Raw genomic sequence first — 24,973 nt, 5'->3', positions numbered from 1 at the left:
TTCTAATGCCTGGTCATGTTTCCTGATCAACGGTTTTAATTGGTTCGAATTTTTAGGTTTTGAGATTTAGCTCTACCAATCCAGCAATTGTCTTGGAGAAGGTCAAACATATTTCATGCAAACTTTATGAGGTATGGTCATTTTAAGGTTTACTCTAAAAGGCGTGTGAAAAGAATTAAGACCTCACTTTTGAGCTTTGTTCAAACTTCAACAGTCTAATTGTGGAAAATTATAACTTGTGGAGTTATAATTTTCTCAAAATAAATAAATAAAATGTGACCAAATAGTAGAATTAAATTAATCTTTATTGCAGTACATTGATACGGGGAGCAGCTCTGCAGACTCGGGTGAACAAAGGGAACATCATTCGCTTTTATCGTGCGAATGTGAAGTTAAAAATTCTTAAACCATTCCAAGCTTGGTCCTTTTGGTTCAGACGGATGAGCAGGGACATCAGGCATGTTTCCATCATCTCGCACAGGGACTGCATCGGGGTAGAAAGGGAAACAACCTTTAATATTTGAATTGACAAGATTTGAACAAATGTTTTTTTTTTTATAAACCAGGGTCTTTGACATGTGTCAGCATTGTGTAGTGTGAAGCTGGCCATTGAGCGGCCCTACCAAGCAAGGAGGCAGAGGCAGAACGTCCAAATACAACCCGGTGTGGGCATTTATTACTCCTTGTGGTACATGACACAGCCACAGGTAGAGATGTTAGTCTCATGTGAACACAGTCACCAGCAACAAGGATCTCCCACACACCCAGGTTGCGGTCCAATAGTCCATTTAGCTTAGGAACCTTCCTAACGGAGTGAAATGACCCGGAAGTCCCTCAGTGGCAGCCATGATAAGTGCCGTTCGAATTCTCTAAATGAAAGGAAAGGAAGTTTCAAACTTCCTTTATGACCTCCTTTAGCTTAGGAACCACTGGACCTCCCTAACCTAAAGGAGAGGAGAAAATGCTGCCCCACAATGCCTTGCGGCCGCGGCATTTGCCTTGCCGTCACACAACAGTCGGCCGTTCACGGAAACAATCGATTATGAACGAGAAATGATATCATGAAAGTTACGGTGCTTATTAAGCCTTTTAAAACGTATGTGGTGAGTTGCCAAAGTGCTTTGTTTTGAACGTTCATCAGTATTATAATCAAAAAGAGAAATATGAACGTTAGTTTTTACTGAAATGATCAAATAAAGTCAACATTTCAGTCTTTACTGAGCTGTGTGGGGTTTGTTCAACTTTTAAAAGATGTTTGAATGGTGATATACACAGTGATAGATGTTAAGGACTAACGTTTATAATAAATACATTTGTATTGATTTTAAGAGCTTTTCATACAATTATACGTATTGGGATCATTTGTATTAATGTGGACCGGAGGGAGAGGGTGACGAGCATAAGTTTCACTTTCCTTTTTTATTTCAATTCCAACTTTGGTCATGAAGAATATGTTTCTCTGTTGTCCCTGTTCATAAAGCATAACAGCATCAGAGCACGGTGCAGAGTCTCTAGATGAGTTTACAGTAGTCCCTCGTTCTTATTAAACATCCATGTTGTAGTCCGCTGTATAGAAAACGGTAGTTTCCCCACAGCAGCAGACGCACATTTATGACCTCCGCTGGCGCATCATAAACACGTCGGATAGTGAAAGTGCAGTCGGATTCTCTAAAGTATCGCAGTCTCTTCTCCTAAATCCTTTTGAATTTTCCTATCCACTATCCCTTAACGTTTCACTCAGAGGTCAAGGAATAGACGATAGGGTTAGAATTTAGGAGCTGATTTTTGGACTATTCGACCGCAACCCCAGACTAACAGGAAAACAGAACCTAAATACACACAGGACTAATCAAACAAACCACAGGTGAGGAGGGAGGAGAAAACACAGGGCACCAGGTGAACACAATCACCAGCAACAGACAAGACGGGAGGGGGAACACTTTTCAAACTAAAACAGGAAACAGAGACAGACAAACTAAAACATAGACAGATCATGACAAATAGATGCATAAATTACATATATTCACATGCTTCCTGTGCAATGTTTTAGTGTGGAGCAAATTAATATACTTCGCCAATAATGAAGCTGTATAATCCGTAACGGAGACCGAGATCTATGGCCCCAGAGATCACCTCCGTTACATGTAGCCTTTTTCAATTACACTCAAATGATCAGAAACAATGTTTACTGTTTACCTGGGTAGTTGTACGGCACAGCTGAATTTATCATTGTCGAATACTTGCTGTATGGGCTGATGAATGGAAGAACCACCCCTATAATAATAATAATAGGAAAAACAAAGTATTAACCATATATACAGTATATTAGTTAGACTTTGTTATGAACTCTGTGTTTACATTGGTCAATTAACAAAAAAACATGGCTTGTAAAAAAAACTCATAAATAAACAAAAACAATAGAAAATGAGCAAACCGTACTCCCATTCGTGAGTTCTGATTTAAGTTGTATCCATTAACTTGCTCCTATCACACTTTATACAAAAACATCTCAAGGCATCAACTTGCCTTTTCTAAAATTATATTCAACCTCATTTGTACTGTTTGGTTGCTTGTATCAGTCTATGGACCATATCTGGGATACTTGCAATTATCTTTATACTTAATGTTGTTCATTCAGTACAGTATTTCCAAAGCAAGCTCGACAATGCTGTCTCTCTTTCTATCCCACACATGTCTGAGCTAAATGACACTGGTTACTTACCACACGCTGCAATAGTACCGGCGATCAAGACAATGGGCTCTTTATTCCAGAAGTTCTTCAGGAACAGTCCGATTGCTGCAGATAAACACAAACAGGTTACATCTTCCACAGCTGACAACCCACGGAAGCTAACGTTAGCCACCGTTAGCAACACATCAAGGTCACGTTTTAAGAGGCATTTCGAATCGAAACCATTGTTTTTAAAATAACCCGGAGGCATAAATAGGGTAGTTTAAAGTGCTTTAATTAATAAAGCATGCTACAGGAGGTATTTCTAAAAGCTGCAATGCATAAAAGAGGACCAAATAGTCACATACCCGCCATGTTGATCTTTGTAGTTTTAACTCCAGCAGGCGCGGGTGCTCATGGGAAATGTAGTAACTAACAACTGACGTATGATTTCTGCGCCCGTCGCACAAAAACATTCGTTCATCGACGAGAATGGAACGAAAGGACTACTCTTCCTTCGCTTTACGTTTGATGTTAGCTCAGTTTAATTTTAGAAAACACTCTTAGCTAGCCTGGCTGTTTACATCAAAGAATAATACACAGTCTATGCAGCAGTTTGACCGTTAAAACGGTTTGTAGAGGAGTTGTAACCCGTAGCAACTGCTGTTGGACCTTTCATTCATAAATGTAAGTCATGTTACTATGTAGATTGATGTATCCAGTGGTGGAAAGTACCTAAGTACATTTACTCAAGTACTGCACTTGAGTACACATTTGAGGTACTTATACTTGACCTATTTTCTTTTTATACTACTTTATACGTCTATAAAGTAGTATAAAAAGTACTACATTGCGAGCCAATTCTGTACTTTTTACATCACTACATTTATTTTACAGATGTATTTAGCAGTCACTTTACAAATTCATATTTTGACACACAACAAGTGTGTTTAAAAAAAAAAAGAATATATGGTATAGATTAAACCATCCAACATTATGTTTAAGTAACTGCAACCATGAGTGGGTTAACAGGAGATGAATTGGCAGCAAATTTGCTAAGAAGTTTTTTTAAATATTAAAATACTAACAATGAGTTATTTTACCCTAAATACTTTCAGTACATTTCCCTAAACTTACTTTAATACTTTTACTTAAGTGCCATTCTCAATGCAGTACTTTCACTTGAAATGTAGTATTTTAACAGTTTGTGTGTGTACTTTTACTCAAGTAAAGAATCTGAATACTTGTTCCACCACTGGATACAGCATGTTATCTCCTAGTGTGACAGTCCTTCATTGATAATAGCAGGGCTTTCCCTTCTGAGCGTTAACGTAACTCTAACCTACCTTCTGAGGTACTTGAATCCCTCCATACTATCATACTTTACATTTTATCTCCATTACATTTCTGAGGCAAATAGTGTACTTTTTACTCGACTACATGTATTTAATAGCTTCGCATAGATTTGCATATTTAGATTTTTTTTTTTTATACAAACTATAAATCAACCCTTATACGATTATAATGCATCACCAACAAATGATCCATTGATATAACATTATCATTCTGCATGATGCGTAATTTGGCTACTAGAAATGTATTTTGATGCTTATTCTTTTGTACTTTAACTTAAGAGTTTTAATGCAGGGCTATTTTTGCACTGGCATATGGCTACTTTTACTTCTTCCACTCCCTAAACGATCATCACAATTGGTGCTATTGTTAGAGGAGATTTGTACCTACACATATTGTATCTGCATGAATTGTATTATGAAAGCTTTTTAATAATAATCCAAAATCTTCTCTGTCTTCCTTCCCAGATGATGGAGGATTTCTCTGGTTTGGCTTTGCCTCCTCTCTTCGGTGGACACATCCTGGAGGCAGAGCTGGAGCCTGGTGGCGTGGAGCTGGGACCAGGGGAGGTAAAGCTAATGTTAATGTTGTAACGCCTGGTAGCTAGTGCTCCCTTTGCCACAAAGTCATGAGAAGTATTGCACATAGCAGTCTTTGTACTGATTGTATCAAATATTACCCGTTTTAACAACACCTTAGCTAGAGTAAGAGAGAGTAAATACACTATTTAAGATAATCTCTGTCTTTTGGGCCCGAAGCTCGAGTCTCACCCTTGATCTAGTTTAAATATACTCTGAATTTGACCTATGTATGCCACAATTTCATTGACATTTTATGATTGTGACAGAAATTATTTAATTAGTCTTTATTACATTATGACTTATATGTCCAAATATTTGAATTCAGAGTGTCTTATATGAAAGTTGTCATGTTTAGCTTAGTAGGTGGAGCAAGGATCTGTTGGGTTTTCTCCTGTTATTGTGTTACGTGTGGGAAAAACCAATAAATAAAGTGTTAAAAAAAAAAAGATCTGTTGGGTTTGGAGTACATTTCTGACTTTTTGTGTGCATTAATGACACAGAAAGGTTATTCAGATCAAAACAGAAACCATGATATGTTTCTCTTCAGGTGGAGCTGGGCCCGGGAGGCAGTGAGCTGCTGGAGGGGACAGAGCAGGACGATGAAGAGAGGAGAGCTCTTGATAAGAGGAAATATCTGGCTCTGAATAGGAGATGTAAAGACATTGAACAGGTGTGTGCAAGCTTACATATAATTGTGAAAGGGTATGCAATTAGCTCATATTTGTGTCTATTGTCATTAAGTTCCTTGTTACCTTAGTGTCAAACCAACACTCAATTCGAAAATAAAATGCAGGCACAGGACTGTCTATTCTTTTTGGAAATGCCGTTTGCAATATGATCTTTTTTTTTTTTTTTAACTCAAACCGGCCAGGCATGATGGTGTATTTTTTATTTTCAGGTGAATCAGAAGATTCTTGGTCGCCTTCATCAAGTACAAAGAATAACACGACGCTTGAAGAAGGAGAGACGGTACGAAACCTCTTTACAGTAAATCAGTTTCTACGTTTGCCCCCCGATGGTGCGTCTGAAGATTATGTTAATCTTGCAGGTTTCTCATGAAGACTTTAGATGCTCATGGGGACGACTACAGGAACGCCCAGCTCACTATACTTCTAGAGGTGAGAAAATGGATAGGTTGCTGAATGTGATACATTTCTAAAGAAAATAACCCAGTTTTTTTTAAATAATCATCTGCAAATTGATTGTAAATTATTTTCAATGCCAGATTTTGACCTAATTCACGAGAAAGAAAATGGTATTCATGTGTTTGACTAAAGCACTTTACCATGTACGGATTAACCTGTTATGGTGTATGGGGCAGAAATATACACCTCTCTTAAATGGAAAATTACTTTAGTATTTCCGTTGATATTTGAGTTTAGATGACCAAAACCCAATATATACACAAAGATGCCGGGTTAGTTTCCCAGCTGGTCTGCTGATTTGTTTAATGTACCAATAATAAATGCTCAAGCTTGTTAAATGCATTTTACATTTAAAATGTTTACCTTGTTTCAGGATGAGCCTGGAGTCCATTTAGACCCTGCTGCAGGAGTGAAGGATGACCGGCCTAACGGTGTGTCAGGTTCCTCCTCGTCTGCTGCGTTGCCTCATGCTGCGCTGCCAAAGAGGAAAAGACACAGAATACCACGGCAAGAAAAAGATAAAGACCAACAGGTAGGAGTAAAAACTATTTTGGACTGCTTTTTTCCATAGCTTTCGCTTTTATGCATCAGTTAGTTTCTTGAATGTTACTTTTGTGTGAGTGTGATTTGGATGATTATGTAGTTATGGAGGCATGAATGGTTGGTTTGAAATGCAGATGGCTGTTATAAATCATGCAATGTGTAACGCCTGGCCACATGCTCCAAATAGGGGGCAGCATTATGCTTTGGTGTATTGCTGCTACTAGGTCCATGAACTTTTATAATCATCAGTTATATAAAAACAAAAAACAACTAACTAACAGCAGGGCAAGGATACACAAAATACAATCAAACTTCTGTTTAATCCACTAACCAGGGTCTCTACAGCCTATGTTCACTTTGATAGTTGCTTTGAAAACTGCCAATTTGGAACTATTAATCAATGTATACAGACCATGAACCTTCAGCGTGACTGACGAGCCCTCCAGGGTTTATGTTGGACCGAGGGCAAACTGGACTCATGAAGAAAAAGTGTTACTACACGACAGCATGCTAATATCAGTAGATGTCTCTGCCACGCGATGTGATGTTTTTAAACTAAAGTAATGCCCATACATAACCTATTGATCCTTTAATGAAAGCACAGTTGATTTTCTGTTGACTGAGTGTGTGTCTTCTTTTCCCAGACTGAAGCAGACATGTCAGTGTTGGCAGAGAATCAGTTTGGAGAAATGCCCAGCCCGACCTCTCTGTCTCACTGATCATTGAACTGTGGCCCTGATGATGACGATGATGATGATGATGCAGAAGGAGCACACAGTTTCATTAACTCTTCAGTAGAAACGCTGCCTCTCCGCCGGGTTTTGCACTGTTTTAGTTTACATTGTGATCCGATTGAACCAATGTAAGATAAAACGATATGTTGTACACTTGGTACAAGTATTCATTTGTTTTGTATATTTTATTTTCCGTAGAAATATTTTGTACTTTTATTTAATAACGACACATAATTATGACCAGTGGCCAACTGCACACTGTAATACATGGGGCTGTTTGTTAATTATTTGATAAACTAGATACATTTATAGTAAACTTACAAACTTGTGTTTATTAATAGATTTCACAATTGATTCCCTGGATACTGTCATTGATATTATGGTTCATGATTTTATTTCAGAACCTGCTGAAATAAATTACTATTTGGCAATTGGACTGTCTGTTTTTCATGTTTTTATTGTCAACATTTTTAAAGTCTGCATTTAATCATGTTTGCTGATGTTGACCAGAAGCAGACGATCCTTTTTGTCAATGCAACTTTTCTGAAATTTGATTTATAGTGCAAGTGGATATTTCTGGCAGTATGTGCGAAAAAAACACTTTTCAGTTGATTAATGACTTAATGATTTATTAACACGTTTTCTGAAATGTATTGTAAACCCCCTATATAGATATGTTTCAGAGAACAATTGTGGATGTCTGATTTCAGGTTCAGTTTTGTTATCTTGTCCATCATACTCCATCAGGACGCTCAGCCAATGACCGAGCCCTACTCTAGCGGATATCTTTGAGTGACAGACAGGAGCTCTGTCCAATCAGATTTCATAGATTTGATTTAGGGCGGGGTCTAAAAACGGAGGTGGGATTTTAGCTACCGTCCATCTTCAGCTACATTACAGTGAGCGAGCTTGTCGAAAAGAAAACACAATTTGGAAGTAAAGAAGACTTTTTGGAATTAGTTTTGGCTGTATTTGAAAAAAGACAAACGAAAGCCCATACCATAGGTAAATGTCGCATACAGCTATACATGTACATTCTCGGGTTGACCCAGTTTCCCATTTTCCTAAATTTGGCTAGCAGGCTAGCTAGCATTTTATGCATTAGCTACTCAGGCAGTTAGCCATAATAGCTAGCAGGTTAAAGATTAGAACGGAATCTGATAAATTGTGCATTTCATAACGCAAGCCCACCATATAAAAGCTATTCTGGACCCCACAATTATGATGCATGAATATTATTTCCATCCATCAGTGTGCTCCGTGGTACTTGTTTTGAAACGGGCCGGTTGGTACCGAGCGAGGTGGACGAGCTAAGATACTGGCAGCTAGTATTAACGTTAGCTGGCTAGGTGGCTAATTTTAGCTGACAACCATGTTTGTCATAGGAGATCAGCTACGTTGAGTAAAATATTGCAATAGAACAACGACCATACAAAAGCTCTGGTTTAAAGTATTCTTTGATTCGTTAGAGATAACATTATTTGTGCTGCTAAATATAACTGTCCAGCCAGCTGGAGGTAACGTCAGCTTCACTCTCTGCAAACCGATGCATTGATGCTCTGTTGAGAGGATGTGGGGTTTTTGAATGCACATTTACTTTACATATTTGTCTCCGTGGCAGACGGAATGTGGACATTGTCGTAGTCAGAGCCATGGCTGACAAGAGAAAACTTCAAGGTAAGACTGTTGGTGATGCTCATCAGTGAGGAGGATGCTCATGATCCATCACACTGCCCAGCATCCTGCACAGAGACATACACTGACCGCAACTACAAAAGTTGTTGGTGTTGCACAGATTAACACTATGTTGTTGGACCACATATTGATTCTCCACAGGTGAGATCGACAGATGTTTGAAAAAAGTAGCTGAAGGTGTGGAACAGTTTGAAGACATCTGGCAAAAGGTAAGAGATCTTTGCATTTGTTTGGTACTCTATGATAAAACTACTATTACTACTATACTATTTGATCATATGGATGCTGCAAATACCAAAATATCTTTGTTTATTTTCACAATTTAAGCTCCATAATGCAGCCAATGCAAACCAGAAGGAAAAATATGAGGCTGACCTCAAGAAAGAGATAAAAAAACTACAGGTGAGATAAATTAATGAACACGCATTTTCTCTCACATTGTTTCTTTATCTGTACTCTTGTTAACAGTTATTCAAATTGCTATTGTGGTTCAATATTTTCCCCGTCTGTCCTCTTCCCAGCGACTGAGAGATCAGATAAAAACATGGGTGGCCTCAAACGAGATCAAAGACAAAAGGCAGCTAGTCGAAAACCGCAAACTAATAGAGACGGTATGTTTTCCATCTTTTACTTGTCCTGTTTATTATTGTTTTAGTATTGTATAGTAACTTAACATGCCCTATGTCATGTTTCTTTCCTCAGCAAATGGAGCGGTTCAAGGTGGTGGAACGTGAAACAAAAACAAAAGCCTACTCTAAAGAAGGCTTGGGGCTCGCTCAGAAAGTGGATCCAGCTCAGAGGGAAAAAGAGGAAACGGGACTGTGGCTAACGGTAATACATCCACTATTATCTATACCTATTGTACATTTAGGAGGCCTAATATTTCCTCATAGGCAGTTTGATAAAACTGTTTTTTTGGGAAGCCTTTTCTTTGAATCCATTAACGCTCTTTTCTTTTCTCTCACCCCCAGTGTACGATAGACACTCTAAATATGCAGGTGGATCAGTTTGAAAGTGAGATAGAATCTCTTTCAGTTCAGACAAGAAAAAAGAAGGGCGACAAAGATGTAAGTCCTTCGTCTCATTTTCAATATTTTGTGCAGTTAAATACAATAATAATGACTGTGGATATCTAGTCTGTTCCTCTAACATTTTTAACACAAACTACACACATGCTTTGTGTCTTTCATGATGAAACAGGATCGCATTGAGGAGCTCAAACGAATGGTTGAAAGGCATCGATTCCACATTCGCATGTTGGAGACCATTTTACGAATGCTGGACAATGACTCTATAGTGGTGGATTCAATCCTGAAGATCAAGGATGATGTTGATTACTACATCGACTCGTCTCAGGACCCGGACTTTGAGGAGAATGAGTTCATCTACGACGACTTAGACCTGGATGACATCCGTGAGTAGAGAGCACTGTGTGATGTTACCCTGATGCATTTATCCAGACAACAGATGTGTTATAATGGAAACATCTGTCCCTTGTCTTTGTCCTGTCTTTTCTGTAAACTGCAGCATTAGTGGCAACTTCTCCGTCGGGTCAGGGCCCTCTGGATGATGAGATGTTCCTGCAATCCTGCAGCACTCCCACTTCCACAACCTCCTCTTCACCCATTCCTCCTTCCCCGGCCACTTGCACTGCTGTAAGTATTGTGTTTGTAGCCTGAACACCTGGGTCAGTATGTTAAAGGGATGCTGGGTAGAAAAAGCACATTCTGACAACATTTTGAAAATATCTTTCTTTAAAGTTTTAAATCTTCTATAAGCCTCATTGTGTTGTAATCCACTGACTAGTTTGCTGAATCAACATTTCAAAAGTGGATTGTCATATCAAGGTATCTTCTCCTATAGGAGAGCTCAGAGGACGATAAGAAAAGGGGACGCTCGACAGACAGTGAAGTTAGTCAGGTGAGAGGCTCTCTTCTGTACTGTGCCAGTAGACAAACTGTTTAGTGCCGCGCTGTTCACTCTTGGTCCTGAGAGGCACAGAGGCTGAAGGATTCTGGTTGGAAATGGATAAAGCTTTTTCTCTGTGGGACCATGGCTGGAGACTTTTAATTTAGTTTGTAGCATCATCTGCATAAATGGAAGTACATCATTCCCATTACACTTCTAGTTCACTTCTTACAACTGAAGCTGCCCTCTGAACAGTTTTGTCTAAAATACTTTTTTCTGGTGTCCTTTTCAGTCGCCTGTGAAGAACGGCACCCCATCCTTGTTATCTTCCTTCTCGTCCTCCACGACCTCGGGGTCCTCCTCGTCCTCCTCCCTCGTGTCCATGGCGAGTGTTATCGGAGGCATTCCCACGGTTCTACCCAGCTGCAGTCTCATAGGGAGCTTCAGCAGTGCGGTGCAGCAACATCAACCTGCACTACAGCAGCAGCCTCTGCCACCAAACCAACCGCAGCAGCAACAACAGCAACAGCCACCTCAGACAAAACCCTCTGTCCCCTCAAACAACACCCCCAGCCCGCCCAGCTACCCCCTCCTCCCAGCCTCACCTGCCCCCTCTCTCCCCACGCCCACCACACCCATTTCTTCAACTCCCATCTCTCAATCACAGTTCATATCCATGCCCACCCCGGCATCCAGTTTGGGACTCGGGCTGAGTCTGGGTTTGAGCAATATCGGCCTGACGGGGACCAGCAGTGCCAACCAAATGTCTGGTTTGGGTCTTAGCGGCCACCACTCCCCCTTAAACACAATGGCAGGGCTCATTTCAGGCTCCACCCCGGCCCCCTACGCTCAGGCAGCATCAGGAGGTTTGGGTTTGAGCAGCATCACTCAGTCCATCATTTCAGCGGAGAGCAGCACCTCCATCCCCCCCTCTGGCTCCAGTGGAGTCACCACCAACGGGGCGGGGTTGGGGCTCGGCTTGCTTGGTTCCAGCCCGGCCCACAACTCTTTGAGTGCGAGTATTCTGAGTTTGGTTCCTGGGCAAAATATAGCCCCCGGTGCCTCGCAGCTGCCCCCGAGTTCTGTCAGCACGACACCCGGAGCAGTTGGCATGATGGGAGGCAATGGAGGGAATGTCGGCGTGGTTGGAGGCGTGGTTGGAGGCGTGAATGCTGCTCCTGCGCGACCACCAAGTGGCCTGAAGCAAAATGGAAGCACAAGTATGTTAACTTGTTGCGCTTGGGCTTGTGTTACTCATCTGTTTAAGTCAACATTGTCTTCAGAAAGGATGTTCTCTAACCTTTCCCTCCGGCCCTCAGGTTACAGTGCTGTAGTGGCAGAGAACTCGACAGAATCAGCTCTAAGCACACCGAGCCAGTCACAAAGCAGCCAGCCCTCATCTCTCAGTTCTTCAAACAGTCAGCCGTAAGTTTTTCATATTCACTCAATCACTTATTCCTTACATGATAGTTGTTGTTTATACTTACTTTAACAACATATATAATATTAACATTGAGGGGTTAACTGTGAATGTGCATGGATAAGATGTGTGGGGAATCATAGTTGAAGGAAAGCAGCTGTGTGGAGTCAGTTTGGGCCAAAAGTACTTGAGTTGTTTATGATATTTGCAGCTGCAGTTATAATAGAAACATGGATGGAGAAAGAATTGAGTGGAGGACTTCTAAAGAGTGTTTATGTCTATTATAGTGTGCTTGTGCATGTTCCTGTTAGTAATAACTTGTCTCTGTTGTTCCCGCTCTGCTGCAGGATGGACAACGGCTCCAGTTTAATCAGCTCCATCACCCTGCCTCCCAGCTCTCCGTCCCCCTCGTTCTCTGACAGCACACCCGGTGGAGGGAGTCTTCTCAACGGGCCCCACTCCTACACACAGGTCTCGGAGGCCCTCAAGGTGAGGGACAGGGGCATGAGAGAGAGCTTTACACGTTGTTAGAGTCACATAATGGTCTAAAGGAGGACCCACTTTGAGGCGTGAACCACAACGTTTATAATCAGGTGTATCTGAGGCGTTTTTAGCTCACATGGAGAAATTTGACAGACAAGACAAACATGCTGGTTTCAGACAGCATTCAGACTGTGGGAGAAAAAGTGATCTGCAATTAGTATTATCTGCATTTAGATCGTAATGTCACGATATATCTGGACTTACCAAAGTATATACCCAACTCTCTGTATCGGTATAGAATGCACTAAACAATATTGTTTTACAATGTGTTAGCTGTGGCAGAAAACATCCATTATTATTAATGTATTTAGTAGCTGAATTTTGTTTCAGTGCGTCTTTCACCAGGCTTTTTGAATTAGGTGTCTTAGTAAGAAGAAAGAGAGGGAATTTCTGCATGAAATGTATTAGTGATACAATGTTTCAGTCCTTAGGAAACGTTGTATCTCTAAAAGTGACTTAGTAGTGTGTGGGAATTGCCCTTCTCTAGCTTTTGGTCTGTTTCTGCTACACGCCTAACTACAAGAAAGGTAGGGCGTGTCTGTAACAAACGATTTAACTCTCTCTTCCCCACTTAATTGAACTCGGTCCACCACCCTGTCCTCATGCTGTCTCCCTCTCCTCCCGCCTCAGGCCCCCGAGCCTCTCAGCTCTCTGAAGGCGATGGCTGAGAGAGCAGCGCTGGGATCCGGTCTGGATGGAGAGATCCCCAACCTGCACCTAACAGAGAGAGGTCGGACGCTCAGACATCTTGTTTCTACACTGAGTTAGTGCAGAAAAACAAGCTCACAGTTTTACTCTGTACACCACATGAACACTGACTAATTACTGAAGTGTAGGTGACTTACCATTACATTTCATTGGGGATAAATAGGTGATGTTTTAACTCCAGAGCAGCTTGTACTGGGAGAAGTAGATGAAGAAGAGTCTAAAGCACCAAAGCTATTGATCAATTGGCCATCTGAAATTAATTTCACGTTTGCAATTATTATTTAAAAGATTTTCGGTAAACGCATTTACAGTTACCACCTCACAAATACAGTTGCTTCTTCTCTCTTGTTTTATCATTTGCAGACCAAGTAAAATAATAAGTAGATGTTTTTAAGACATCATTACTACTTTTTTACCTTTTTAATCTAATGATTAAATCAAAACAAGGTTCAAGTTCAGTCAATAATGAAAATGATTGTTTAAAAGCTGTAAATATGTTGAGATGAATACTTGGATGGATCAAAACCTTTTCAGAGCTAAAACAGTTATGTAAGATATAAATGAAAAAAAACGTATTGATATGGAAAATATATTGAATATAAATATATAAACAAATACAAAGCAGGTAACAAATATTATTATAATATATGTACTTGTTTATTAAACCATTTCCTACATCAAGAGGAAGCAGGAGTGTGACAGTGATCTGCTTCAGTGTGTTCTGTCCTCTCAATCCTTCACGTCTCTTCCTCCAGATATCTTCTCTAGTTCGTCTGCGGCGCCCGGCACACCTGCCGCCCCTCAGCCGTCCGTGTCGGAAGTCAGCATTCCCCCCTCGCTAGGGGTCTGTCCCCTCGGCCCTACCCCCCTCCCCAAAGACCAGCTCTACCAGCAGGCCATGCAGGAGTCAGCATGGACGCACATGCCCCACCCCTCGGACTCGGAGAGGATCAGGTGAGGACAAAGCATTTCACACACAGTGATGACGCAGGGTTTCTCTTTATTGACAAGTGATAGATACTATGCCTTTTTTATGACCTACTTAAAGGGGACCTATCATGCCAAATGCACTTTTTGATGTCTTTTATACATAAATATGTGTCTCCGGTGTGTCAGGGAACTCACGCAGCATCAGAAAATAAAACCCTCTCTCTTTTCCTCCGTACCCAAATCTCTAAAAACGGGGCTACAACGGAGCTGATCCAGATTTGCGTCCGATATGACGTAATATCGGAAATGTAGGCTGGCTTTACACCCACGGCCCTATCAGAAACGTTGAAACAATGCCCGACTGTTTTGGACGTAATATGGTCGGTGCATGTTTACATTAGCATCGCTAACACTCAGAGCTAACCTGTACTGCACAGAGCATGTGTGTGAAGAAGCAGGAAATAAAAAGGAACTCACCTTGTGGTATAACCGGCATGAGAGAAAGCCTTTGAGCTCCATACTGTTTCAGAAACAGTCCTTGATAATCCATGATATGGCGTTTCATCACGGCAGTATTTAGTTTAGACAGTAACTGACGGGTCCCATGTGAGCTCAGCCCCCTCCTTTTTTATTTTTTATCAATTCTTTATTTTTTTTAAAGCTTTATTCCCAAAATCAGCACTTTTGAAACAGGAAGTGAAACAGGGATATGAGGCATGGCTAGAATGGGTGATCTGTTTGGTATTTTGAGCAAAACACTTCATAGACATGTTTTTTATATATCTGAGACCTATGCTATTGCCTAAAAATAGCATAAGTCCACTTTAACTATGATTTAAAACAATTTTTTATCCCATACATTTGAACTGAGCTTTTATCACCTCAGCGCATGCAAAAAGTCATAAACAAAGATATCATAGTATATGAATGTCGTCAGTAGTCATAGCAGCTTAGTTTGTCATGAAAAGTCTTATTTGTTTTTTCAATGCAAACGTTTGCTTTTTTGGACAGGAGGAAAGCAAAATAGAGCGAAATGAGGCATGGCTAAAATGCATGATCTGTTTGGTATTTTGAAAAAGAAAACGTATAAATATACGTATGGCCCTACAATATATTATTCAAATATAGCATGATAGGTCCACTTTAAGATATTCATTGCTATCGGATGTTAAGAGCATTCCATGGAATATAACAAAAAGTGTATCTCGAGCCGGTTTCTCAAACTTACCTACCCCATCTTTAATGTGTGCACATGTAAAATGTGTCTTTGACTGTGTATATATATAGATCTACATATTGCACACATATTTATATACATTTGTTTTTATATTCGGGATTGTGGGAAACGGTATTTCGATCCCTCTCTCTGTCTGTACACACCAACTGGAAGATTGACAATAAAGTTGACTTTGATATCTGTGCTTCTGTCCTAAAGGCAATACCTGATGAGGAATCCGTGTCCCACACTACCCTTCCACCATCAGATACCACCGCACCACTCTGACTCCATTGAGTTTTACCAGAGACTGTCCACAGAAACTCTCTTTTTCATCTTCTACTACCTGGAGGTAAAACACTCTGCCCCCCCCGCTCCGTGTTTGCTCCCCGACAACCTTCCTGTTGGTTATTAAAGTCTTGATGCAAGCTTGATGTTGTGTTTGACCCCCCCCCCCCCTCTCTCAGGGCACCAAGGCTCAGTATCTATCTGCCAAGGCTCTGAAGAAACAGTCATGGAGGTTTCACACAAAGTACATGATGTGGTTCCAGAGGCACGAGGAGCCCAAGACTATCACTGATGAGTTTGAACAGGTGCAGAATCAACAAAGTTCACACGTTTCTTTTGAAACCTTTTTTAAATTGGGTTCTGCAGGAATAGACAAGGTTTGTATCAAATAAGAACACATGTAACCTTTTATAGTGCCATCAAGGAACAAATACATATTTTATAAACACATGCGTCCTGACCAGGATCAATAACAAATGCAACTACCAGCAGGGAATTAAGCAAACTGGAAAAACACTTGAGGATGAGAAACAGCACATCAGTGTTGTGCCTCTACTCTTTAAACAAATCTTGTATCAACAAACCGTCAAAATGAATCAAGTTGGGAAATCTGAAAACATAGAAATCTAGATGTACTTGAGAAATGCCTTTAAGAAAGGTTTTTTTTTTGTCTTACTTGAAGAAAAAGTTGAAATCCAATGTGTACAACACAGTTTAAGGGATTTCCACAGGATCAGTCTTCTACTTCAGAAACGTGGTCAGCTGATTACAGACTTAAGAGTTTGAGAAATCAGTTTGATAAATAAGATAAACAAGAATGGACAAATCATTTTGGCAGAGGCCTATTGACATCAAATCGCAGATCAATAGGATATTTGTTCAATCTTAGAGGCCAGCTTTGGTCAAATATGTTTGTTGCATCACCTACAATTGAATAAAACCATGCTTTGCACAAATAGGAGCTTTGTGTTCACATTTCCTCCTGAAATAATAAACTAGGTCATTTTGTTGTCAGTTTTTGAATGATTGCTCTTTCTTCTCTGCTGTTCCTCCAGGGCACTTACATTTACTTTGACTATGAGAAATGGGGCCAGAGGAAGAAGGAGGGATTCACCTTCGAGTACAGGTACCTGGAAGACAGAGACCTGCAGTGACGGACAATGGGACACGAAAGGACAGAGAGACAAAACGTGCTGCTGTTGACATTCCGAGACTGAACTTCAAACTGTGGATAGAGATTGTGATGTGTAGTAGAAACCCTCTCCCAACATGGAGACTGGCGTCTGTATAGGCTGCATCTCTACGTGGAGCCCTCACTCCTTCTGTAGCGCTTTGGTTTTGACAAAAATGCCCTGTGGGTCTGATCAAATGCATCGCGCTGCAAGAGAAGGGGGGCTCTCACTGGAGATCTGCGTTTGGGCCTGTCTGTGTGCACACTCAGTATGTGGCATTAGGAAAGCCTACCCCATGCATGTTTCTCATGTTTTGTTTTATTTTTCCGTTTCAACAAGATTCTCTGTACCACCTACCCCACATGAGCCTGGAAGCCTTTGACTTGACACAAAACAAACTGCCCATATTGTATTTACTGTAATTTGGTGGTTTAAACGGGGAGGCACAGTGGACATTTAGTCATGGTGTGTAGGACTGGCTTCTTTTAAGACCCTACGATGCCTGTTGAATATGGTCCCTATTAGAGATAGTGAGCGGTTATCAATAGTTTTTATTGATATTGTCTTGGTCGATTTAAACGCTGATTGAGAGTGACCACAGGGCCTCTCCCTGTGACAGGGAAAGAGTCCTTATTGGACATGGATTAAATTGCTATGCAATTGAACTGGTCTCTGGCTCCCTCTTTACAAATAAAATGTTTTTAAGTTAACCTGTCAAAGAAAAATGCATTATTATGGCGCTTTCATGTTTGTGACAAACAAATAAACTTGTAAAATAAATCTTAAAATAGGGTTTGAGACATTTATCTACGTGATGTTTGATTTGTACAAAAGGCCACGCTAACCGTAGTGAATGTACGGTCTCCCGATCACCTATTAATCACTCTCAAAATACAGAGTTAGAAAATACATCTGAGTTTGGTTTGAGTCAACTTCCCACCTTTAGTTCATTCTGTTCGTCATCCTTAAATTCACTTTGTTAATTTAATACCTGTTATTTTAAGTAATTCCTTATCCAGTGAATGTGCACTCAAGCTGTTTACATTTAGAGAAACACAGACATCCTAAATCTGAGGGTAGATTTAACGTATGTGTGGAGTAAGAAGTGTCTCACGTTCTACACTGCAGAACAAGTAGATGTAATCTGCTGCGACAGATCTCACTTTTCTTGGCAGTTTGAACAGGGAGTGTTGAACTGAATCAGATTTTTCCAGTTAAGCAACCATGAAAACTCAAGATCTGTGCTGCAGTTAAAAGCACCGCTAGTGTGATGAGTTTTGGGGAGGGAGGGGTAGAGGGGGGTTGGATTGAAAAAAAGAGCAAAGTTATGAGAGATTTGCCTTTTATAGATTCTATTTTTGGGGCTTTTAAGGTTTTCAGAAAGGGATGGTCGATTAAGAAATTGCTAAAAAAAATGTGAATTTCAAGACTTATTTACCATTTTTCCTCATCACAGTTCTGCATGGGAGATGTCATAAAACGGGGTTATAAACAGGATTGTACAATTTCAATAAATACTTTTAAGAAATGACAAGTCAGTGTGTGGTGTTAAGTCCTGTCAGTCCTATAGATCTAATTATGTTACACTGATTTGAAATGCACTTGGCATAGATTTAGCAAATGTGCTAGGCAAGTATCAAGACCAACGTCGAGCTAATGGTTTATCCTTTAAAGTATGCATTTACTCGTGGGATTTAGCAAAAGCATATTCTTTCCTTCTCTAGAAAAGGCAGGCAGGACACTTAGTTACATTTTTATGTTTTTATTCAAATGGAAAAAGTAAAAACGAAATACAGGACGAAGCACAATGTCAAACCATGTTGAAAATATCGCTTTACAGTGTTGAGCGCAACTGTCCGTGTGCAGGATGATTGTGTGTGTGTGTGTGTGTGTGTATTCACATCTTTGATTCCTTCTTGACTTTGAGGAACTCCGCCATGTTAGAGAAGTACTTCTGGTTTGCTTCAGCCACCTTCTTCTCCGCAGCCCCTGGGTTCACGATCTCCAGCCCCTGCAGAGAAGAGCTCAGCGTTAGTCAAGTGAATTCAATCAGGACGTTGTTCAGGGATGTTAAATCAAAGAAGTGTTGAACTCTTTACCTGGAGAGGAGTGAACGCCACACTGGAGCTGATCCCTGAGGAGCGGTCTCTGACGGTGGACTTTCCTCCGTACGTCATGCTCTGCTTCTGCAACGTCCTCTGTAGTGTGCAACAAAAGAATATGCAGACTTAAAAAAGACAGGAAAAAAAGCAGCTTGTCATTGTAGGAGTGAAAGTGAACCATGGATGAGTTTACCTGGAGGGATTTGGAGATCCTGGCCTTGGTGGCCTCGTTGACCTGAGCCTGCCGGACGCGCCCGCTGCCGCTCTTCCCCAACTGACCCAGACTGAAGCCCAGGTCCTCTTGGTAGGCATCATCCTCAATCTGCAAAACATCATCAAATATCAAGCTCAAACACTCAGTTTGTTTATGCTTCTTCATAAAGAGTCATGGTAATGTCAATCAAATGTTGAGGGAAAAAACTAAAACATAAATCACTCATAGTATAGCATGTTATGAAAAGAGCTCAAATGTCATAGTAACGTTGTTTTTTTGTGTAAATATAAAAATGTCATAGTGTAGTATGTTATACAAAAAAAGAACATCTTTAAAGGTAGGGTAGGTAAGAATGGAGAAACCAGCTCGAGTGCGCTAGAATTTGAAAGTATGCAGCCGGAAAAAATCTGCCCCTTCCTTCAGACTTCCTTATAGAGCCCCTCCTCCAACACACACGAACGCACACATGACCAATGAGGGCACGAGATAAGTTTGTGCACGAGATGGAAGGCTGACAGATGATTGGTCGTGCTTTTTACAGCGCCACGGCTTCCACAGATGAAATGTTTGTATGTATTTATTGTTAAAGCATTTAATATATTCATTGCTATCGGGATGTTAAGAGCATTCCATGGAATATAACAAAAAGTGTTTCTGAAGTGAATTGCACCTTTAAGAAAGTTATAGTATAATTCCAAAAAGTCATAGGTTATGAAAAGGTCATAAACAAAGATATCATAGTATATGAATGTCGTCAGTCATAGCAGCTTAGTTTGTCATGAAAAGTCTTATTATTTGTTTTTTCAATGCAAACGTTTGCTTTTTTGGAATTAACATAAATATTGAAATCAAGTTACAAAACGCAATTCCTGAGAAAATTAATTTAATTCAAGACTGCTCTTCTTCAGACACACTTTTATTTAGAAGCAAAAGCTAGCATTTTGGCGAGGACAACAATCTGAAAACATGAAACTCGTATTGTTACTGAGGTTTGCCATGTTTCTCTTTGGTTTCTGTTTTTGTGTTTATAAACTGATGAAAGAAGAAGCAAGGCAATCTGCTTTTAGCCTTCATCCTCTCAGAAACTCAAGTTTTTGAATCTGTGTTTTTATTTAGATGCTTGCCGAGAAGACTATTCAACGTGATGTTCGGTGCATCCCTTGAGAAGAGAGCCAAATAACTTCAACGGGTCACACTATTACTACTGAACCGATCATTTCCTTAAATTAACTACACTGAAAATGCATAGGGCACAAAGGCTAAACAAGTAATACGAGAAAGGATGCATGATCTACAAACCTCTGCAAAGGTCATCCTGTTAGCATGCTTCCTGATCTCAGTCAGTCCGAGACGCTCCTTCATCTTTCGATACCTTCAGGAGAAGAGACAACAGTGGAGAGTTGGTGTGCTATATTTAAACATGTTGAGGGGATGCTGGCATCTAAACTTGGCAGAGCAGGTTACGTAAGCTTTCCTGCTTTCAGTTTTGCTCCCCTGTTGGTGGCTCAAAATGTCCTACTTTAAATGAAAGGCTGCAGAAATGAATGCATTTTGACGCCAAGCTGCATATCTACATATTACACTCCACTCGTCTCTAAATCTGCAGCCAGTTCACAGAGCAGCTGAAAGGATGTGTACCTCCTTCCTCCTCTCTTCTTCCTCTGTCCGTCCAGCGGGGCTGGCAGCGGTTTGACCATCTTCACTGGCGGAGGCTCCTGCCATTTATCAAACTTCCTCTCTATTTCTTCTTTGAGATCGTAGCCAACCTGCAAAAAAATAAGACAGAAAACACCAGGAGTCAGATTTATTTTCTTACAAAAAACCACAACAGTGTACGATAAGGTTTGGGTAGATATTCTTTGGGGTTAAGAACATATTGAGAATGTATGCCGATTTACACATCCTTCTTTCAGTATTATTGTGCATGTGGTCGAGTCTGACAGTCACCTTGCCGTCTGAACTCTCGTGGAAGCTGTCCACTCGGGAAGCCAGGGTGCATTTAGCAGACACCAGACGAGCGGCCTTCCTCCTGAGGTCCTGAAGACACAAATGGAAGACAGGTGTTAACAACAAGGTCCCACTTGCTCAGTTTAAATGCAGAAAAAAAACTGCAATACATTAATGTTGCTATATGTACTGACGGGTGGCAGTGACTGCACCACATCACAGTGGTAGATGTAGCCGGTGTGGGGCAGCAGGGAGGTGCTGCTGAAGCCAGACAGCGTCCTCCTCTGAGCGCCCAGCAGCATCAGGTTACAGGCGGGCATCTTGGAGAGGTTAGTCAGGCCGCCTCCAATACCTGCAGCCAAGAGAAATCACCTCAATGTTATTTTTTGGATAGATAACATGGACCATAGAATAATCTGTTATACTATTTATTCAACTAAATTATTTGAATCTAAAATGAATCTTTCTGCATCGCTCACCCATGATCTTGGCAGCTGTTGACGCTCCGACAATGACGGACAGATTTGGGGCGATGAATGACATTTTGGACTCCACATATTCATAGATCCTGAGTTTGGACTGGCTCAGCTCCAGAGACATGTCACACGATTCCTCCAGTTGCTGCAGTTCATCGTCACTAAGGAGTATCCTAAAAACACACATGTAAACATGTCAATAAGCATTGTACGGAGACTGTGACCCTCAGATGTCCTGTGGAGGGGCGCCATTATTTTTGATGAACCAGAGGTGTGCCGACTCACCCCTGTGTGGTCGAGGCTGTGACACTGACCACCATGATAGTGGCGTTGGTGAGGATTGTCTGCAGAGTTTCATTGGTCTTGCACTTCTCCAGATTATTTCCCAATTCCTGAGCAAGTAACAGAAATCATAATATTTTATTTGCATGGTACTTATCAAGCTTTAGGAGAAAATGCATAAAATAGGTTAAAAGTACAAAAAATATCCGAGTTAAGATTTGATTTCATATAAAGCAAGTCATTGAAATGGAACACATTTGGAAAGCTCAAACCACATATGAGAAGTATTACAATTAAGTCTGCCTTTACATATAATGTAAATTTTCTTGGGTGTAAATGATCATTTTTGAGGGTATTGTGGGCGGCCATATGTTGAAATAATCATTATTATAACCCATGAGGTTAATATATTAATTTAATCAACATGACTGCTTTCAGGGGTCAAATGTGGCTTTACTAAACATCTCATCTCACCTTGACTGTGCGGACGTAATCTAGAGAATCTGGCACGAGAGACTCGAGCTCTGGAAACCTCTTGGAGTATTTGTCCCGAGTGAACTTGTGAATGATATCTGAAACCCAGAACAAAGGTTTGTTATACAGAGCAGATACACAAACAACCCTTTACATTTTAAGTGGGTTTTCTTTTTATTAAGCAGGAACAGCCAACTCACTGAGCTCGTTGTCGATCTCCACTGTGAGATTATTGGCTGCAACGATCAGTCTGTACTCTGGGTCTGACTCCACTAGACCAGAGACTGAAAGAGAAACAAAAATGACCAACTTTCTTTGGATTCTTGGTTAACATTAGGAATTGAATTCTGCAAGAAACTTTGTAAACCATATTGTCACATGCACATTCGTCACACTCACTCTCTGAGTTCTTGCGCTGCTTTCCACTATAAAAGGAAATTTTCTCCATGATCTCTGAAAACTGTAGACAGAAATGAAGGTCAGAACGGACGCATTACTCATAATATATGCACAACGCTCCCATGTGACACAACTCACCTGCTTGCTATTGCGCAGCTTGGCGATGGAGCCAACACTCTCCGCTTTACTGTAGTCAACCTCCATCTCCTCTGGGATGTCTTCCAACGCTCCCTCTGCCCTTCCCTGCGTTGCCTCTCCATCACTATCCCGTTCCTCTTCCTCTGGATACAACCCCTCCTCCCCCTCATCTCCGGCCTCCTCCAAATCGGCCAGGAGCTCGTCCGCCAGAGACATCTGCAACCAGCGACAGAAAGTTTGAGGAAAATATGAGCTTACAGACCTATCAGTTTGTTTTTTTAAGTCAGTAAAAATCAACACTTTTTTGTGTTACTGGTTGCTCCATCGTTTAAGTTATAATAATATCTACAACAACACCGTATAGCATCTGACATTTGTGAAGATAGCAAAGACAAAACACCAAATGCCATCCGTTCTGTTTTAAAGTTATTTAATTGTCTTATCTTACTGTTATAGCTAGGGCTGTGCAATTAATCGTATTTTAAATCGCAATTATGATTTTGGCCTGCCACAATTACGAAAACAACATAATCGAAAAAAACAATTATTTAGCTTTGCTAGGTTATATTTGACCTAATTTATTTTAGTCTCATTTATTTGTATTTATCATATTTATATATGTTTAGTAGCTTGTGGAAGTGCGCTCCAAAATATTTGTTGATCTTGTTTATTGGTATTTATTATTTTGATATTATTTATTTAAATGTATAATTCATTTAATTTATTTTTGTATTGGTTTTTCAGTTGAATTATACGTTCAGGGTAATCAACAGTTAAAAAGATACTGTTCAAATTATTATTTGTTTTAAAGTTCAATAAATGGATTTTTTCAAGTCAATGAATAATCGTATTTAATAATCGTGATATCAATTATTGACCCAAATAATCGTGATTATGATTTTTGCCATAATCGCACAGCCCTAGTTATAGCAGAAGAAATTAAAAGCAAATTATTTTGCAAAGCAAATGTTAGAAAAAATTCGGAGGAAAAAAAGATCACCACAAGATGGCTAGGAGGTCACAAAGGTCATTAAAGACTATAGACTTTGCAGGACATGACATTTTAAATATCTGATTTATTTTCTTGTCAAATACTAGATAGAGCTCTTTCAGTCCCCTAAATGTATCACTTTAATTTTTTTATATCGCAATAAATATTTATGGAAATCATTTTCACTATCAAGCCCATAACCTAAAAAGTGCTTATTTTTAACTCGTCAAACCCCAGAGGTTTTCGGAATTAACGTTTGACTCGGAGTTGCTTCACAACTGCAAAGACCGGATTGTTTTACTCTGCTTTACTTTATTGTAATTTGGACGCTACACAAAAGAACTACAAACAATGTAAGCCCTCGCGCTGTGCTCTTGCTATTTGTGGAAAATGTTGACATCTTGTAACATATAAGCCACATAATGCACAGGAAAATACTAATGTGAATAATTGATAGCCTTAGATAACATCTTAAAAATGTATTTCTTGTGACCGAAACATGTGTACACAACTGGGGGTTGTTTTTAAAGTAGTAACACACAACTAATTTCATGGTATTGCGGCCCTGTTAGGACTCTTAAGACAACACTACAAATACAAAATAAACGCAGGCTGAATTATAGAGAGGACGAAAACTGATACTGTAGCTATAAGACCGAATATTTTTAACACTGTGGCTAAATGCAGTGTTAGTATCGTTAATACTGAATGAGTGTGTGCTAGCTAGCATTAGCAAACGTTGGCTAGACGCAGCCGTTGATTTCCCTAAACGCTTTATAAGTAACACAAACTTACCTTTAGATATCAAAAGACGGTCGCCTTGTGAAAACAAAAACCAATACGCCTTATCACCTCTTTAAGGTGTAAGTATTAAGGTAAAAACGACTCTTAATACGATGTTCTTTCAGCCCGTGGTGTACATGGTGGCTGAATCGTTTGACGCAGACTAAATACGTAACAGCTTTCGAACTGATTTCTGGGAAATGAAGTCAAAACACTTCTTTGTCTTAAATAGAGCGCGTTGCGCGCGATTACAGAACATA

The 24,973-nt window shown here is 40.2% G+C and overlaps 4 protein-coding genes across 4 annotated transcripts; 2 read left to right on the top strand and 2 right to left on the bottom strand.

Moving 5' to 3' along the window:
- Positions 1–287: 287 nt before the first annotated feature.
- On the bottom strand, positions 288–3,096 carry ndufa3 (NADH:ubiquinone oxidoreductase subunit A3). Its single transcript, XM_034127189.1, has 4 exons — positions 3,040–3,096; positions 2,723–2,797; positions 2,197–2,274; positions 288–484 (listed from the first exon to the last, which is right to left on the bottom strand). Exons 1-4 carry the CDS (start codon positions 3,044–3,046, stop codon positions 393–395), a joined length of 252 nt encoding a protein of 83 aa, XP_033983080.1. The 5' UTR covers positions 3,047–3,096; the 3' UTR covers positions 288–392.
- Positions 3,097–3,143: 47 nt separating this feature from the next.
- Positions 3,144–7,463, top strand: tfpt (TCF3 (E2A) fusion partner). The gene is made up of 7 exons (XM_034127188.1): positions 3,144–3,358; positions 4,492–4,593; positions 5,153–5,275; positions 5,504–5,574; positions 5,654–5,723; positions 6,124–6,282; positions 6,938–7,463. Exons 2-7 carry the CDS (start codon positions 4,492–4,494, stop codon positions 7,010–7,012), a joined length of 600 nt encoding a protein of 199 aa, XP_033983079.1. The 5' UTR covers positions 3,144–3,358; the 3' UTR covers positions 7,013–7,463.
- A 426-nt stretch (positions 7,464–7,889) lies between these two features.
- Positions 7,890–17,572, top strand: cnot3a (CCR4-NOT transcription complex, subunit 3a). The gene is made up of 18 exons (XM_034127740.1): positions 7,890–8,032; positions 8,649–8,704; positions 8,864–8,931; positions 9,050–9,124; positions 9,244–9,333; positions 9,425–9,553; positions 9,694–9,789; positions 9,923–10,136; positions 10,250–10,377; positions 10,586–10,642; positions 10,923–11,850; positions 11,950–12,055; positions 12,398–12,539; positions 13,224–13,323; positions 14,057–14,255; positions 15,667–15,799; positions 15,915–16,040; positions 16,791–17,572. The coding sequence occupies exons 2-18, from the start codon at positions 8,680–8,682 to the stop codon at positions 16,887–16,889; spliced, it is 2,715 nt and encodes a 904-aa protein (XP_033983631.1). The 5' UTR covers positions 7,890–8,032; positions 8,649–8,679; the 3' UTR covers positions 16,890–17,572.
- Positions 17,573–18,653: 1,081 nt separating this feature from the next.
- prpf31 (PRP31 pre-mRNA processing factor 31 homolog (yeast)) lies at positions 18,654–24,896 on the bottom strand. Its single transcript, XM_034127741.1, has 14 exons — positions 24,726–24,896; positions 22,940–23,155; positions 22,802–22,862; positions 22,603–22,686; positions 22,403–22,500; positions 21,932–22,038; positions 21,650–21,819; positions 21,365–21,522; positions 21,171–21,260; positions 20,862–20,989; positions 20,523–20,595; positions 19,203–19,331; positions 19,007–19,105; positions 18,654–18,918 (listed from the first exon to the last, which is right to left on the bottom strand). Exons 2-14 carry the CDS (start codon positions 23,153–23,155, stop codon positions 18,805–18,807), a joined length of 1,527 nt encoding a protein of 508 aa, XP_033983632.1. The 5' UTR covers positions 24,726–24,896; the 3' UTR covers positions 18,654–18,804.
- Between the last annotated feature and the right edge of the window lie 77 nt (positions 24,897–24,973).

Source organism: Trematomus bernacchii, unplaced genomic scaffold (assembly GCF_902827165.1).
Source record: "Trematomus bernacchii unplaced genomic scaffold, fTreBer1.1, whole genome shotgun sequence".
In the NCBI taxonomy this organism is placed as follows: Eukaryota; Metazoa; Chordata; class Actinopteri; order Perciformes; family Nototheniidae; genus Trematomus; species Trematomus bernacchii.
This window is presented reverse-complemented; position numbering and strand designations above follow the sequence as displayed.

Bases quoted from the DNA above. Each gene is read 5' to 3' on its own strand.
- ndufa3 (XM_034127189.1), bottom strand. The intron at 2,275-2,722 runs GTAAGTAACCAG...TTATTATTATAG, and splicing joins CGGTACTATTGCAGCGTGTG to GGGTGGTTCTTCCATTCATC. The intron at 485-2,196 runs GTAAACAGTAAA...ACCCCGATGCAG, and splicing joins TGTGCCGTACAACTACCCAG to TCCCTGTGCGAGATGATGGA.
- tfpt (XM_034127188.1), top strand. From the start codon at position 4,492: ATGATGGAGGATTTCTCTGGTTTGGCTTTGCCTCCTCTCTTCGGTGGA. The intron at 5,276-5,503 runs GTGTGTGCAAGC...TTTTATTTTCAG, and splicing joins GATGTAAAGACATTGAACAG to GTGAATCAGAAGATTCTTGG. The intron at 6,283-6,937 runs GTAGGAGTAAAA...TTCTTTTCCCAG, and splicing joins AAAAAGATAAAGACCAACAG to ACTGAAGCAGACATGTCAGT.
- cnot3a (XM_034127740.1), top strand. From the start codon at position 8,680: ATGGCTGACAAGAGAAAACTTCAAG. The intron at 9,334-9,424 runs GTATGTTTTCCA...TTCTTTCCTCAG, and splicing joins ACCGCAAACTAATAGAGACG to CAAATGGAGCGGTTCAAGGT. The intron at 9,790-9,922 runs GTAAGTCCTTCG...ATGATGAAACAG, and splicing joins AAAAGAAGGGCGACAAAGAT to GATCGCATTGAGGAGCTCAA.
- prpf31 (XM_034127741.1), bottom strand. From the start codon at position 23,155: ATGTCTCTGGCGGACGAGCTCCTGGCCGATTTGGAGGAGGCCGGAGAT. The intron at 21,523-21,649 runs GTGAGCGATGCA...TCTTGGCTGCAG, and splicing joins AACAGCTGCCAAGATCATGG to GTATTGGAGGCGGCCTGACT. The intron at 20,990-21,170 runs GTGACTGTCAGA...ATTTTTTTGCAG, and splicing joins ACGAGAGTTCAGACGGCAAG to GTTGGCTACGATCTCAAAGA.